Raw genomic sequence first — 17,655 nt, forward strand, 5'->3', positions numbered from 1 at the left:
ACTCATATTAAGCTTATAACTGTGGTTGTGGAATAAAGATGATATATTATAGTTCAAAATCTGTTGACCTGCAATAAATGTAAATGTTCTATCTTATTAATTCTGTCTTACTTTCTTCTATCTGACTGTTGTGAGCGATGGCAGACAGACTGATGATGGGAAAACACAGGAAGTTCAATTAAAGCGATTGAATATACATCAAACAAAGGAGCGACAGAAAGAAGAGAAGAGAACATTGTTTTTTTTGTTTGTTGTTCATTTGCTCCTTTCTTAATATAACTGAAAACAGTAATATTCAGAGCGGCGACGCGGCCTAATCAAATGTGGATTTTTTTCCATTTAGCACAAATCAAAAGCGGAATCTTTTGTGTTTGCGTGTAATTATCAAATTTCCAGAGCCATTTTCCCCCCAAATAACCCTCTTCATTTCTCGTATACTGTATCGCGCCCGTCATTTTCTACTCAGACCATATTTCCACTGAAATGTTCGTGTCTTTAAGAGCTTTCTTTTCTTCTTCTTTTTTTGCAACGCTTTTATCTCCCGTGCTTTTATGCTCCTATTGCTCTGTCTTTTTTTTCTCCGTCTCCCCTCCCTCTGTCTGTCTGTCTGTCCTTCTTTCTCTCCTTCCCATTTCTTTCTCTCTCTCTCTCTCTTTCACTTTGGCTGCTTTTCACTCTGTTTTCTTTCATTGTTTTTCTATTCTTTCTCGCCTAGGGACCCCATTTCTCTCTCTCTCTCTCTCTCCCTCTCTCTCTTCCTCTATTCAGGTTTTCTTTATTCTCTTTTCTGAATAGTTGTGGTACTTTAAGGGGAAGGGGAAGGCGAGGAGAGAGAGAGGGAGGAGGAGGAGGAGGAGGAGGAGGAGGAGAGGGGAGGGAGGTTAGTTTCAGTCAAAGCTGCAGAACAAAACTTCCTCCCACACCACATGCAGTGTCTCTTGGAATGAGTTTGTCACTGACTTGAAGACACACTCCCCCCTCCTGTGTGCACCACCATGGATGACAACCCATACAGTGACTTGGTATAAGGCCAAACACACATGATCACTCTCTTAAACATCAACAGGGCCACGTCTGGGAGGAGTCCCCCGGTTGTGGTTAAGCGTTTGTTGTGATATTCCGTGGCACGCCGGGTGCGACACATGATGTGGTGGCGTGTTAAAACCCCACCACAGCTGCGTGCGAATACAATTATCTCCCGACTGAGGTGCGTAGAGGGGGGCATTTGTGCTTGGCGGGAACATCTTCATCATTGCAGAGAAATGACAGGCTACCTTACAGGAGGCAGGCGCCACGTCGAGGAGCTCCGACCCTCGCTGCAGCTCCACGCTCGGCGGGGACTGACCTCAGATAAGCAGCAGCAGCAGCTCAGTCCGGCGCTAAATCACGAAGAAAAAGAACATATACTAAAATATTAAACTGGCAAAGCACCTGTTTGTGAGCAGTCGCGGCGTCACCGGCTCGTATGGAAATGAGGAAAATAATAATGCTACAAGAGAAGCACAGGGCTGCTTCTCCTCTGCGAGACAGAACCACAGTTAATCTCCAGATATCATGACAGAAATCATTCCTCTTTCTGTTTGATTGTAAAAGACTACAGCCTCCTGCTCCTATGCTTTCCATCTCACAGTCTCACACACACACACACAGTCTGCCCAAGACAATTTAATGCATGACTCAATGGCATTGAGAGTGGGCTGGATAAATTGGAAATGATTAAAAATGCAGAATTGACGGGGAAACCGATAAAACTTTCCCTCTCTATAAGTATAAGAAACCAAAAAACCAGCATGATGGAATGGCAGGCTTGAAGGGGAGAGAAAGGTGAAAGACAGATGAAAGTGAAGAGAGATAAAAGCAGGCAGAGTGAGGAGGGGTGTGGGATAAAGCAGGAGGAAGGGAGGCAGAGATGAAAGCAAAATGAGAAAGATAAGAACAGAGTGAGAGAGACAGAGAGGGAAAAACGGAGGAAGAGATAGATAGTGTACAGAGCAGAGAGAGAGGTAACCATGGAAACAGGAGGAAGGTACAAAAGAAGAGATAGACAAAGGGGTTTGATTTAAAAGAATGAAACTTGGACGAAAGAAAAAGTAATTCCGACTGAAATTTGTTACCGCTGAGGTGGAGGAATAATACAAAAGGAGTGGCGGCCATAGAGAGGGACGGAGCGGCTGCGTCCCCACTATCTGCTGCAGCCTGTTTGAATGGGGCCGACCCTTTCCAGGGCGCATATAGAAGGCACTCCAGAGACCTCTAGTGTTAATAGGCTTCTGCGGTTCATTGTGGCCCTCACCTTGAGAGCCAATCTGGGGCCATTTGGCTATGTAGGACAGCGGCGGTATCAGGCGAGATCACGCATGTTTTCACGTCTGCTGCACATGATTCCACAATGTCAGAGTCTGTTCTGTACAGTGCAGTACATACATATATATATATATACATATATATATATACATATATATACAGTATATATATATATATATATATATATATATATACATATATATATATATATATATATATATATATGTATATACATGCTTTTCCATGAATCACATAAGCAGCGAGAGACTTCAGAGCGACTAAAATAGGATAAAGTACCTGGGTGAAATTCCTCTCCCACCTTTATGCCGCAATGAAAAAGTGCATTCCTGATAAGAAGATATGAGTTCTCCACGGCCCGACATTGTGTTTGCCGACTTATTGAATGAACTTGAGGTTGCTCGCTGAATTCTGCACTGTTGACTATCTCATGGGATAAATGCAATGTGCCTATGCATTAGGATTCATATTTGTATATCTATATAGAGTTACAGACAGACTGACGAGGGGCCTTCTTCTTCTTCTTTTATTTATTTATTTTTTATATTCTGTGGTTTTTGAGTCTCTTGTGGCCATCCCTCTTTCTCCCTTCCCCCTCTCTGTTTTTCTCTCCTCACTGTCTTTTCTCTTTCGTCCTCTGTCTCTGTTTCTCTCACTCGCTCCCCCCCTCCCTTCTCCCTCTTTCTCTTGATCTCTCTCTCTTGCTCTCCCATGCTCCCCCCTCCTCTTTTCCTCACTCTCTCATGCTCTCTCTCTCTCTTTCTCTCTTTCCTTCCGTAGCTCTGTCTCACTCCCTCGCCCCCCTCTCTGTTCCTTTTATATCCTCCTTGCTGAATGCTCTTCTCCTCTCCTCCCTCAACTCTGTCTTTTCTCCTTTATATTCAGTCTTCTTTTTTTTTTTTCAAGCTCTCTCTCCCCACACTCCTTTCTCCAATGTTGTCTCCAAGCAGAGCTACTTCATTGCTAATATTCTGTCTTTCCATTTAGTAACCCCACACACACACCACACACTATAATATGTGGACAGTATTTTTAATTTGACTTATTTTGACTATTTCTTGCATAAGTTGTATAAAAAGTGAATTTATAACTAGATGTAGTTAATTCACCAACAGTCAACCTCGCTCTAATCACACACACACATTCACATTCAAAGTTGCTCGCTTTGCAGCAAATCCTTCGTTTTGTTTGTTTTTGTCCAGTTTGTGTCCGCGTCCAGTGTGTTCTCACTGACCTTAGTGGGAAAAGCTGTAGTATGCAGTGTAAAAACCAGGGTGTGGCTTCTTTTTTAAAACACACTTTTTCCCCCTTATATTCCATCTGCATCTCTTAGTTTGGAGCCTCGTGATTGTCTGTTCTGTGCTTATGAAAAGCCCTGCTGTGCCTTCTTTCTTTTTTTTTTTTTGGTGAAGGCTTAATTACAGCAGCTAATCATGCTCAAGACTTACTATTATATCAGCATGCCGTGCAGAGGTGAGACTGATCCGGCACTGGAAATAACAGAAGGTGTGTGGGCTCGCTTCCCTGAGACGCACAGGTCTGCTAAAACATCAACACCGCGCCGACGACTCAAAAGAAGTTCAAAGCACAAGATGTTAAATGTTCCCAAAACTTTCTACGCGAAGGAACGGGAGGCGGCAAACTGTCAGGACCCAGATCACAACATCTGTGCATAATGGCGGCTAATTTACAGCCACATCTGGAGAAAAAAAAAAACTAATAGCATTTTTGAATTAGCAAACAAAACATTTCCAAGATATTTTTGTTAAATTAGACAACATTTAGAACGTAAATCTTCACTAAAATGTGGTGCAAATTTGTTTAGGGACCAAAAACAAATCATCCGCGACCCATCTGTGGGTCCCGACCCAGTCTTTAGGTGGGTGACACCCACACTGTAAAAAGAAATCTGTAGATTATACAGTTGGTGGTAAATTACTTTAAAAAAAAGGAACTACCATAAACATACACACTGTATTTATCACCAAAAACAATCATTTTTTACATTTATTTTCCTGAAAAATTACACAATTCCTCAGTTGAATTGAATATTATTAAGAGTAGAAAACACACAAATACTGTTTTAGTTCACAGTCGCAGCACAGGATACTGCACTTGTTGGTTGGTTTAGCAGCAGTCAGGTGGTTTAAAAGTAATATTGTAATATTATACCCTGTTATGTTAAGACAGGAACAAATACTTTAATACAGTCCGAATGTTTGATTACTTTAATAAGTAATTATGTTTACTTATTATGCCCCTGTTGATATTGTTTGTTTTGAAGCTTGACAATTTAATTATCGCTTTACTTGTTCTGTTATAACTATAGTCAAATGCTCCGTTTGCTATTTGCTCATTTAAATATTCATTTCATGATTATTCAAATGTAGTGATAAATGTTGGAGGGGGGGCTTATTTGCATATTTTTAATTAGCAACCAAAAAAAGGGACGTATTGCACGAGCGATAAAAATCAATAAATATGACTCAACTTTTTTCTGTTTTGTCTTAAATGTGGAATAAGGACAGATTCATTCACATAAATTGGCGGGAATAGAAAACGCTGGTGATCAAAAGTATTAGAGTATTAGTCAGTTTGTGTTTCTCGAGATGTTTTACAGTGCGCAGCGAGACGTTAAAGGACAAGGATTATTTCATTTTCATCACTCGTACTCAAGACGTTAATACTGGGGAAATAAATGTGGCTCAGTGGTTAAGACCCTACCTTGTGTACCAAAGACATCATGGTCGCAAGTTCGATTCCACCCCTGGCTAATTGTACTTGATTCCATTGTAAGTCGCTTTGGATAAAAGCGTCTGCTAAATGACATGTAATGTAATGTAATGTAATGTAAAATAGAAATATGTGCCGTTGCACTGCTAATGTAAATGTTTTGATTTAAATTGATTTAAATTTGAACAAAAAAGGAAACAACAGCAAAGTGGAAAGAACAAATTCAATCAACGTGAAACCGTGTGGGGGTGAAATATTAAAAAGCCTCCACTGCATAACATGGACTTTTAAATCAGTTTGTCCACATGTGGTTGAAGACACTGGAGGAGAAGTTTGTGGACAATTAAATTATTTATTATAATTTAACTTTAAGGGTTTTCATTTTTACAGGGGTTGAGGTAAGTTGGATTTGTTTGTGTTTGGTTCATGTGTGTTCTATATTTTTTTGGTTGTTGTTTTAACGTTAATGGTGATAATGATGTCTCTTCAGGAACTCAGTATTTAGGCTGCTTTGTTTCCATTTCTATGTTTACACATATAGTATATACAGACGCTATAAGAAACATTGGAATATAAAGTTTTGTATACTTTTTTTTTTTTCAGCAATCTGATGAAAACAGCAAAAAGAACTCAACATGTTTCAAATCAGATTGAATTTGTGAAATATGTCACAGTTCAAAGTTCACGTGGCTCGTGAACTTTTATTATGAAAGTCTATTATGTGACTTGTGCATATATGCTACTTCATATAAAAACAACACATAAGAAGACCAAAAAAAAAGCCCGAATATGCCACCTATAAACACACACACACCCCAGGATGTCCATATATGGAGTGGTGTATTAATCCCATGGCAAATGACCACGGATCTGTGCCGCGTGAGCACCAAGGGTTTAAAAACCAAAAAAAGTCAACTGGAGGTATTATCAGAATTTCAGGACATCAGTGCACTCAACAATCCTCGGATGTTCTGACCTTTATCTCGCTCTGCCCTCACCAGTGATGATCAAGCTGTGTGATGTTGTTCCTGAGGGCGTGGAGTTTGCATGTTCTCCACATGTGTGCGTTGGTTTTCTCCAGCTACTGTGTGGCTCCTTCCCACACGTTCACAAAAACAATGCAACATTTAGAGTGAGGTTAATATGAGTAGTGAGTATGGGTGTTCATCGCGATGTGTTGGCAACCTACAGTACGTCAGCTGGGATTGGCTCCAGCAGCCGCGCGACCGCCGTGTGGAGGAGAAGGCCATTGACAAAAATTGTTGCATGTACAAGAGTGAAATAAGCATTTGAAATGGTACCAATTGAAGACAATGGAAAATGGGAGCTGCCACTTGAATTTACACCTCGCGTTACACAAATTCACGTGTCGGGGACAGGCGGCGAGTTGCGTCGGCTTTAAGTTCACAACAGACGCCACACCAGTGAGGAAACATCATGATCGCGATCGAAGGAGATGACAATTCTGGGACACTGCAGACCCTCGTTGTTCTTCTCCTCCTCTGGTCGAGACATTTTTGAGAGGGACACTGAGGCCTTTTCTAGAACACTAAAGCTGCTGTGTTACTATTGGGTGTGTGATGGTAAAATAATCTCGATCCTGACAAATCTGGTAAGGGCAGCCCGTGGCCAAGAGGGCAGCCCGTGGCCAAGTGGAAAGGGAACTTGACTTGTAACCAGAGGGTTGCTGGTTCAAATCCCCACCCGGCCAAAAAGGGCTACCCCTGAGCAACGTACCCAACCCCCAATGCTCCCTGGGCGCCACTCACTGTGGCAGTCCACTGCTCCTAATTCTAGGATGGGTCAAAATGCACAGGAATACTTTCCCTAAGGGGATTAATAAAAACTAACTTTAATTAAATGACTTACTGTAATACTGTCTTCAATTCAACACCTTTAATAAGTTAATATTTCATCTATTTAATGACGGTCAGTGGTTTAGTGAACCTCTCGGGTTCAGTTCCCGGTTAAGAAAACATCCATTTAGTAAATGCCCCCCACCCACGCCCCACCCCCCCGTTGTGGACCTAATAAAAGGACTATCTTATCTCATCTTTGGTTGCTTCCATACATGAGCTGGACTATTGCATCCCCCTGGTCTATAGGAGACGATTTTAAAAGTCTGGTCAGCACACACCAGTTGTTAACACCGCTAGTTAGCTCTGATGTGGCCAATCACACCCTCCCCTCACCAATTTCTTGCTTTTCTGATCAGGAGAAGAATTCCTTCCTCTCCCACATCTTCTTTTCTTTTCTTTTTTTTCTCCTCGCTTTCTGATCAGGAGAGAAAAATCCTCACCTGAACGCTGAACACTGCTGTAACAGCCGCACGGCTTCCAGTTTGCCTGACAGTGAAAGGGATGTTGAATTATAGCCATCACGCAGCACGGCGTATCACACACACAGCCAGAGCGAAAAAAATACTCGTGCTGTCTGTCTGTCTGTCTGTCTGTCTGTCTGTCAATGGATGAAGCAACGACTGTGAAAATGGGAGTGTGTGTGTGTGTGTGTGTGTGAGAGAGACTAACCTATGGAACATACTGTACACTCACTAAAGAAGACAATTCACTGAGTTACTTTTCTCCGTTATCCACCATCAATCCTCCTCTTACTGACTTGCTCTCATCCTCTTGAAAGTAGAAAAGAAAACGCACAACTTTGACCCACAACACGGGGAGGACGTGACGCCGTATAGTCATCGTCCTCCTATAGATACACAACACACACAGACACACACACACAGACACACACACACAGACACACACACAGGCCCGGGGGTTCGGAAACTGACGAGAAGTCGCTGCTTCACCAGCATAAATCATATGGACAACGCTGTGTCAGAAGGGTGTTGTTTCAGGACAGAGAGGAAGTGAAAGTGTGTGTGTGTGTGTGTGTGTGTGTGTGTGTGTGTGTGTGACAGGAGCAGGGGCAACAAACTTCACTTCCTCCCCGATCTTTCATGCACATATAGAATAGAAATGTGGTAGAAATCAGAAAAAGGTGAGGCGAGGTGTAATCTCATGTCTTCTAATCCATCCTCTAAAACCTTTTTGTTTCCTGCTCTGAGCTACACACACACACACACACACACACACACACAGGAAGTAGAACGGACAAGTGAGCAGGTTTTGCTGTTATGAAGATTCAGCCCGTGTTGGTTTTCAGTGGATTTCTCTTCTTCTTCTCCTCCCAAAAAGAAAAAACTTTTGTTGTCTGTGTCTTTTTCATTTTCCCCATAGGCTAGTTCTGTGTTGTTTTATGTACGTGTCCCTTGTTGTTTCTTCCATGTGGTTTCTTTGTCTTTTCAGCCTCTTATCTCTCTTTTGTTTCTTTTCCTTGCTCTCTCCTTTCTATTTTCTCTCTCCCTCGTCCCTTCCCCTCTAATCTCCCCTCACGCCACCTCTCATTCCCTATCTCTCCCTCCCTCCCCTCCTCCAGTCTCTCTCTCTCTCTCTCTCTCTCTCTCTCTCTCTCTCTCTCTCTCTCTCTCTCTCTATCTTTTCTCATTCTCCCAGCACTCCAAGCCGCTGATGATTGATCAAGGTTTTCAAGGTTTGCCCTTTCCTGTTATTTAGTGGGAAATGTTTATGCAGAGTCCTCCGTCTTACAATTACAATTGTCATGTGTCCACGCCGTGATTGTCGCATACTCACACTGCACCTTCACACACACACACACACACACACACACACACACGCACACACACACACACACACAATAATACACACCTTCTGTTTACTAGTTAAAAGAAGGATATAACGGTTGAACAAATGGAATAATTGTCTAATTATCAGATCATTTCTAACTACTTGAGCACACAACCTGTAATTTCTTTTAGCCCACAGGCACACACACACACGCACACACACACACAGTGGCCACCACACACACGCACACACACACACACACAGCACAAAGACACACACACACACACACACACACTGCTCTCACTGCTTCTCAAAAACACGGCCCTTGAAAAAGGCAGAGAAACTCTGAAGTTCAATAGTTAATGTCTTCCTTTGCTGTTTTTCTCCCTTTTCTCTCTCACTCTCTCCGTCTCTCTCTCTATCTCCTTTCCTCTCTCTCTCCATTCCCTTTGCTCTCACCTCCTTCCTCCTTCTCCTCTCCTCTTGATTCTTGCGCCCTCCTTCCCTCTTTCTCTTGTTGATGGACTTTTTCTTTTCTTTTTTTATTTTCACACTCCACCATCCCCTTTTTTCTTCTCTCTCTCTCTCTTCTTCTGCTTCTTCTTCTTTTCCCTCTCCACCCCCTCGCCCACCTCCTCCCTCCCTCCCCTGCCTCTCTTTCACTGCATTTACTTTCAACCCTCCCTCTATCTCTCTCTTCCACCCCTACCCCCCTCTCCACCACCACACCCCTCCCTCTCCTCCACTCTCTCTGCCTCTCTCTCTTTTATTCTTTTCTTTCTCTTTCACATCCTTTCTTATGCTACCCCCACCACCACCACCACCACCACCAACCACCCCCTTCCCGCTCTCCTCTTCCCTTCTTCCTCCCCTTGCTGCATTCTATTCTTCCCTCCCCCACCCCGGCTCTCTTTCCCTCTCTCCCTTTTTCTTTCTGTCTCTCACCCCCACACCCCCCCCTCCCCTCCTCCTCCTCCACTCAGCTTCACTCCCCCTCCTTCTGCTTCTTTCTTCCTTATTCTTTCTCCCCCTCGTCTGTCTCTCTCCCTCCCTCTCTCCTAACTGCTTTTCTCTCCTTTCTTTCTCCTTCTCTTTTCTTTTGTCACTCATCTCTCTCTCTGTCTCTCTCCCTCTGAATTTCTCAGACAGTATATACTTCAGGCTGTCTCAATAGTTAATTAGTTTGAATCTGGAAATAATGGCAGCAAACTACGCTCTCCCTCTCTCTCTCTCTCCCTCTCTCTCTCTTTCTCTCTCTCTCTGTGGAAAGTTGGAAATTTTGAGCATTTTCTCAGACATTATCTGTCTGTGCTGTACTGACACACACACCTCCACCCATACTGTTTGTGTGTATGTTGTGACAGTGTGTGTGTGTGTGTGTGTGTGTGTGTCCCAGCCCTCACTTACATTTCCATATACATATGTATGAAAACACCTATATGTGTGTGTGTGTGTGTGTGTGTACATTGACATGTGAGGAGGAACTGCTTATTAGAATTTTTCTTTTTTTCTTTTTTTTGTAATTGTTTATGCATTTGAGCACATGCCCTTATAGAGGAGGGGGGCGGGGTAAAAAGACAATGACGGAAATGCAAAGTATGAAGTGTGATCAAGAAGAAGATAGAGCTCGTGTTTCTGTGCGCTTTAAAAGAGAAATGTGTGTTGAAGGGTCATGCTGAATTGTATGTAGTGAGAAAGGAAGATAAGATGAGTGTGTGTGTGTGTTTGTAAGAGAAAAGAGGAGAGAAAGAGAAGTGAGATGGGAAGGAGAGGGTGGGAGGAAGAGAAAGAAATGGGGTGATGCTGTGCGCGTGTGCGTGTGCATGTGTGTGTTTGTGTGTGTGGTGGAGGGATGGTGGGGTGGGGAGGGTGGGCGAGGGGGGGGGCAGGCACAGTCAGTTCTGATAACAGCAACAGTAGGAGGAGGATGAGCTGTGGGACCGCCCCACTCTCTCTCCACAGATATAAATAGGAGGTGGATTTTTTTGCTCCACTCATTTCTCCTGAAGGATGAGATCCCTGACACACCTCAAACATCACTCCAGGAACAATGTGGTGAGTTTGTGAGCCACAGATGCAGACAGATGTGTTGCGTGAGGGGCGGGGTTCGCTGGTGTTTACTGGGGGAGGGGGGGGAGTGTGTGGGGGGCGTACGGTGGTTGGTGGGTTTGGTCACTTGCTGTGCAGGTTGTTAGTGGGGTTTATTTACACTTTCATGGTGATGTGTGTGTGTGTGGGAGCCAGGTTACTTTCCACAGTATTCACACACACACACACACACACACAGTGGGCACATCTTTGTAAAGAGGGAAAAGATAAGAGTTGTGTGTGTGTGTGTGTGTGTGTGTGTGTGTGTCAGTCTCCGCCGCTCGTTTCCGGCTCCTGCTCTAATTGTTTGTCCTTAGGTGTCTTTCAGTTGCAACTTTAAATGTGAAAGTACGGACTCTTGCCATTCCTCCCCCTACCTTCCCTGTCTCCTTGTCATTTGTCTTTTTCTCTTTCATTTTGTCAGCCTTTCATTTTGCTGTGCTTTTTTCTTCTCTCTACAGCTCCCCCCCTCCACCACCACCACCCTCCTTCCCCTCTTTCTCTCTCACTCACTCTGTCTTTCTGTCTCTCTCCACCCCCACACACACCTCCCACTCCTTTTCCTTTCTCTCTTCCCTCCTCTCACACGCTCACTCAATCTCTCTCGTTCCCCTTCCCTCCCCTCCCTCTCCTTCCCTCTTTCTTTATCTTTTAGCCCCTCCATCTCATTTCTCTCTCTGTCTCCCTCCCTCCACTCCTCCCCCGCCCACAGCTCTTTTCTCCTTCTCTCCATACCTCCCTCCCTCTCTTTTCTCTCACTCTCACACACACATACACACACACATGCTTTCAAATACACACCCAGTCTCTTTCCTTTTCTTTCTCACAAACACACAGTCTGTCTCTGTCTGACTACTTTAAAAGCAGTAATTATAAATGACGTGGTTATCAGGGCATCCAGGTCTACTCCCCTCTCTCTCTCTCTCTCTCTCACATACACACACACACACACCTTTATTCCTGCAATATCACTATCTCCTCTCCCCTTTTCTCTCCTTTCTCCATCCACTCTTTCTTTTTGCCTTTGTACTCTGTCAGAAAAGGGAAGCAGTTCTTGCTTGTATGGCACAGACTGAAGACCGGTCTGAAAGGAAACCACGGGTCAGAGCTTCTTTCTATACATTTTTCTTCTTGTCAAGATTCACGCTGAGAAAACAAACCTGAAACCCAGTGGCCTGCAATACTCACTTCTGCTTTACCACACACAGAGCCAGTTTGGCCACACTACAATATTCTTCCTCAAAGTTTCACTGTTCCGTTTTTCACCCCACACACACACACACACACACATTTTTTTTTTTACAGGCAGGAGCGTAAACATGTGCATGTGGGACCCAAACACTTCTGAAGCGTACAATTGCATTAGCGAGTCATATGCATCTGTCTAGAATACAGAATGAGCTGGATGCTCAATCGGATGTCTGTTATGGATATGAGACTGGCTGCCGGCGTATATCATCTTTTTAAGGAAGCCCAGTGTGGCAGGCGTTATGAAGTCAAGAGTTTCTTGAGCGCAGAGAGCCGAGGCACTTAGCTTTTCCCTTCATGAATGGGACAGATAGCTTCAGTGATGAGCCGACTTTGGTCAGCCACGCTGCACCCGGGACCCCGCAGGAAGTGCAGAGGACAGTCCACGGAAGTCTACTTCCTGGCTGGAGCCTGCATCCCCTTGTTGTGTCCTTTATTATTCCAAAGCCTGTCAAGGAAGGAAGGGAGCGGGGTGCTTGCACAGATCTGCCTTATCATCTCAATCTAATGTTGTGTGGATCCAGAGCGAAGAAACAAGGCGTAGTCCGAGTGCAGCGGATCTCACAGAGAGTGAGAAACACTATGCTTGAAGGCCTAGGAAAAACGCTGGTGTCAGGCAGGGACACTGAATTTACCCTGACTAAATAACGCGGTTACTTCAATGTTGTGGCCGCACAAAACCTTTTATTTGCTATAATGATGGTAGTAACGAATGACACCAATATCATGAATCTACTCTAGGAAAATGGGGTCGCACAACGGAACGTTGTATAAGAGTTTTTGTAACATCAGAACAATAATTAAAGAAAAATAATTATTATTGATCCTAGTTCTAACTTAATGTCGTATGTTTTCTTCCAGGAGGAGGAGAGCAGCCGCCTGGTGCGAACCTACCCGAAGATGACTGAGAGCCAAGTGGATGTGGGCACACAGACCGAGCCTGTGGTGGTGCTATCTCTGGCTCAGGCAGCTGTGCTTGGTCTCATCTCCCAGAATGAAATATTTGGGGCCACAATTGCCCCGAACGGCTTTTACACTGGGGAGACCAGGGAGTGTCCCCCTCCGCCCCCCGAGGCAATGGAGTACGAGTATGCTGACCAGCTGATAGGAGCCAATGGAGACTACCTGCCTGAGCCGGCTGAGGAGCCGGAGCCCCAGCCCCACTGCAGCGAAAGAAGACGACCGGGGCCCCGTGGAAGGAACAAAAGGCCCAGGAACGATGACGAGTTACAGACTCCCCATCAGAAAGCAACAAGTCTACAGGCTCAAGTTAAAGGTGAAAGGCTTGAGTCCGACTCCCCTCCTTCCTGCACTCACATTAACAGCAGGCATAGTCCTGGAAAATCAGACGATCCAGTTACCCAAAAAAGGTCTCTGAAAGAGGAGCAGGCCTGTGGAAACTGTGTCTCATGTGTGAGAGATACACCCGGGCCAAAAACAGACGGACAACCAGAACAGGAAGGAGAAGACAACACTGGTCGAGACAGAGAGAGGAAAGAAGAGGAGGGGCCAGTGGCAGAGGAAGAAGAGGAGGAAGCGCTAAACCTCAAGACCACTGGAGAGAATGGGAGTCCTCTAGAGAGTCGCTATTATGAACCTAATGAGGCAGGGTATGAGGCTGCTGACATGTCACTGCCAGGAGAGTATGAGGAGAACGGCCAGGCCATGTTGTGGTCTGACCCGGAGGGTCTCGCCAGGCGGATGCAGATCGACCGGCTGGACATCAACGTACAGATTGACGAGTCCTACTGCGTGGATGTGGGCGAGGGTTTGAAACGCTGGAAGTGCCGCATGTGTGAGAAGTCGTACACATCCAAATACAACCTTGTGACTCATATCCTGGGCCATAACGGAATAAAGCCTCACGAATGTCTACACTGTGGAAAGCTATTCAAGCAGCCGAGCCATCTCCAGACCCACCTGCTCACCCACCAGGGAACCAGGCCGCACAAGTGCACCGTTTGTGAGAAAGCCTTTACGCAGACCAGTCACCTGAAGAGGCACATGCTGCAGCATTCGGACGTGAAGCCCTACAGCTGTCGTTTCTGCGGCCGAGGCTTCGCCTACCCCAGTGAGCTGCGGACGCACGAGAACAAACACGAGAACGGCCAGTGCCATGTCTGCACACAGTGCGGTCTGGAGTTCCCAACCTACGCACACCTGAAACGGCACCTTACCAGCCACCAGGGCCCCACCACGTACCAGTGCACAGAGTGCCACAAGTCCTTCGCCTACCGCAGCCAGCTGCAGAACCACCTGATGAAGCACCAAAACGTGCGGCCATACGTTTGCCCCGAGTGTGGCATGGAATTCGTCCAGATCCACCATCTCCGACAACATGCTCTAACTCACAAGGTACGCGCAGCGCACGACCTCGCACTGAAGGTACTAAAACCCAAACGTGTGCCTTTGTCTACCGATCAGGAGTGGACAGGTCTCATGTAGCCACAGAACATCACAAAACTTTCATTTAAAAATAGAAAATAAAAGATACAAGTGATTTAGAAAAGTAGGGGTAGTTCAGTTCAGAAAATAAAAAGGGTAATATTGGGCCCGTGGATCACGGCCTTCTTTTTGCTTTTGTAAACAAGGCCATCAAAGGCCCGGAGTTCTTTGTGTATGTGTGACTCAACCCACACTTTTGTTTTTTTTGTGTCGTGTCATCTGCAGAGCTAGTTCCTTTGTTGAATCACTGTGGTCTCTCTCTCTCTTCATTTCATTTTATAGTTTGCTTTATTCCACAGGAACAAAAACGTATTTAAGGCATTTGTTTCTGTGGAATATTAAAGTCATAAATAAATAATGAAACATGAATGAAACTTTCTTTTGCTAGACTTTTTCCTTACACTTAGAGGGAGGCTCATGTAATCTACATGAGGTAGATCAAAAGCTAGACTGTCCATATGCGCACACGCCAGCCCCTTCTGCGGTTCCTCCACCTCCTTAATTTCCCTCTAAACCATATGTTTACTCAAATTTAAATGAAGTAAGGCCATTAAACATGTCTTAATCTCTCCACAGGGTATGAAGGAATTCAAGTGTGACGTCTGTGCCAGGGAGTTCACGCTGTCTGCCAACCTGAAGAGACACATGTTAATCCACGCCAGTGTGAGGCCCTTCCAGTGCCATGTCTGCTTCAAGACCTTTGTCCAGAAGCAAACCCTTAAAACGCATATGATTGTCCATCTGCCGGTCAAGCCTTTCAAATGCAAGGTGAGTGGAACAGGTGGATTTAACAAAAAAAAAAAAAAGAAGAGTCAAAACAACACCCGCCCGCCATTGTAACGTAACTGTAACCACGGCGCTCTTGTTCCACAGGTGTGCGGAAAGTCGTTCAACAGAATGTACAACCTCCTCGGACACATGCATCTCCACGCCGGCAGCAAGCCCTTCAAGTGCCCTTACTGCACCAGCAAGTTCAACCTGAAGGGCAACCTCAGTCGACACATGAAGGTCAAACACGGAATAATGGACACCTCCATAGACGGGCAAGGTGAACAGCTTGTTGTTCTTTTTCCTTTTTTGTTGTAATGGTGCATTTCTGTTTACATCAGAAGTCAGAGAAAAACCTTATCATTCACTGTGTTTACATGCATGTCAGAAGTCCAATTTTAGTTTTTACAATAATTCAGTTTTCTTAATTCCATGGAAACACGTCAGTCTGACTAAAATCAAGCTAGTCTTATTTGGACTAATATACCTGGATAATGGGATTCATATTCTGGAATCAAACTTGGCGTTATGCACATGCACCAAAATTCCCTCCCCGGCAGTAGAAGGAGATAAAGTCTAAACTGCAGTACTGTTGCCGGAAATCAAACGGTGACAACACGGCAACCACAAGAGCCTTTCCCGGTCAAATCCCGGTGTCGCGATTATCATGTACGGCAGGTATGAAACATACAGAACCACAGCACAATCCATCTCACCGTCCATCTCGCGGTTTGTTTTTTTGTGACCAAAAGGTCAACAGGAAACTGATTTAGTACGCAGTCGTGTGCACTAGTGTACACAGCCCGTGGACAAGCGGAAAGGGAACTTGGCTTGTAACCGGAGGGTCGCCGGGTCCCGACCAGGTCAAAAGGGCTGGTAGCAAGGTACCCAACCCCTATTGCTCCCCGGGGCGCTACTCAGTGTGGCAGCCCACTGCTCCTAATTCTAGGATGGGTCAAATGCAGAGTAATAATTTCCTTAAGGGGATTAATAAAGTTTAAGATATAGATCAGCTAATAAATCAATGTTCTCCACATGTGTACTCGGACTCTGCAAGTTGCCTTAGTCGGACTCCGACCTTAGCGCAACGAAAGTGTCCCCGTAAACTTACTGACTGTTAGCATCACAACATTAGCTCTACAACGCATTTAGCTCTACACAAGCAGCGCAGCGACATGTCCATGGATAAAAACTAAAACAGTACTATGTGTATGACTGACTTAATGCTAAACAAAGTGCAATTATCAGTGAAAGTAGCTGGATGTATTTACATTTGACGCGAGTGGCAGCCAACAGGCTACTTTGGCAATTCAGGCTGCTGTAGAAACATGGCGGCTGCCCCCTTTAAACACAGTTATATGCTTGTACAAACGACCATTCCATTTGTGCCAACAAACTCCCCCGAATGTGACACACTAGACCGCCGCGATGGACGCAAATCCTCGATGACAAGTCGAGTTGTGTGTGGCAAATTTCCCAGGGAGGTTTTCGTGTCACGTCATTGTCGCTAATGTACTTTGACTCAGCGTGCGAGTGTAAGCTAGTGGCCAAGTGTTTTGATGTCTCCTGCCTCCCTGTGTGTTTAGTAAATTTAGAAGTGCCTGGATTAGACATGCTTGTCTATCAATGAGGAATGATATTGAGGCAGAGGAGGAGGAGGAGGAGGAGGAGGAGGCGCGATCAACTGGCTGCCCTTAGCGAGGCCTTGTGTCTTTCCATGTGTGTGTGTGTGTGTTTGAGGACAGCGCGGGATCATATTTGTGCCTTTGTTTTTCCTTCTTCTTCTTCAGAAGCCCCCCAAGACACAGAGGGACAAGAGGACTACGAAGAGGAGAGCTTTGAATTCAGCGAGCGAGAGAACCGCGCCAACAACAACAACACGCCAGACATTGCTAAACTAACTCAAATGGAATATTACAGCACCTATGGGAAGGGTGCAGGGCGTTTCAGCACGGCATGAATTATTAAAGTGAACGCAAACTCAACAGACGTGTGAACTAATGAACATTTTCTTCATTTTTTTTTTTTTCTGTTTTTGTAATTTTGCCGTTAAAAGGCATCGTGCTTTTGTTGTTCTTCGTGGGCACGAAAAGGAGCCCAGCAAACCGCACATCCATATGCACTGGAATAGCTCGTAACGCTACCAAAATTTGAAAAATGTATACTTTTTACCTGCACATTTTTTTCATCTCGAAAAAGACTCTGCAAATCTACTGACTACACAGATTATATTTGAGCAAATGTGGGACTTAAAATAGAAAAGGAAAATCTATATAAATACATATATGTTGTTAGTTGCTTATATACCAGAACGTCATCTGAGCCTAAATTGGACAAGCACATTTTTTTTTTTTTTTTAGCTATACAATGTTATTATAGTGCACTTAACTCATTCAGACTGCGG

The 17,655-nt window shown here is 44.7% G+C and overlaps 1 protein-coding gene across 2 annotated transcripts; it reads left to right on the forward strand.

The window, feature by feature from the left end:
- Positions 1–10,674: 10,674 nt before the first annotated feature.
- Positions 10,675–17,614, forward strand: znf710a (zinc finger protein 710a). 2 transcript variants are annotated; one of them, XM_044035630.1, is made up of 5 exons: positions 10,675–10,757; positions 12,900–14,393; positions 15,060–15,251; positions 15,357–15,531; positions 17,042–17,614. In XM_044035630.1, the coding sequence occupies exons 1-5, from the start codon at positions 10,713–10,715 to the stop codon at positions 17,209–17,211; spliced, it is 2,076 nt and encodes a 691-aa protein (XP_043891565.1). In that variant the 5' UTR covers positions 10,675–10,712; the 3' UTR covers positions 17,212–17,614. The 2 variants fall into 2 exon arrangements, with proteins under 2 accessions (XP_043891565.1, XP_043891566.1); XM_044035631.1 differs by having other exon boundaries at positions 17,045–17,614.
- Positions 17,615–17,655: the final 41 nt, after the last annotated feature.

This window comes from Solea senegalensis, linkage group LG10 (genome assembly GCF_019176455.1).
Source record: "Solea senegalensis isolate Sse05_10M linkage group LG10, IFAPA_SoseM_1, whole genome shotgun sequence".
Classification (NCBI taxonomy): Eukaryota; Metazoa; Chordata; class Actinopteri; order Pleuronectiformes; family Soleidae; genus Solea; species Solea senegalensis.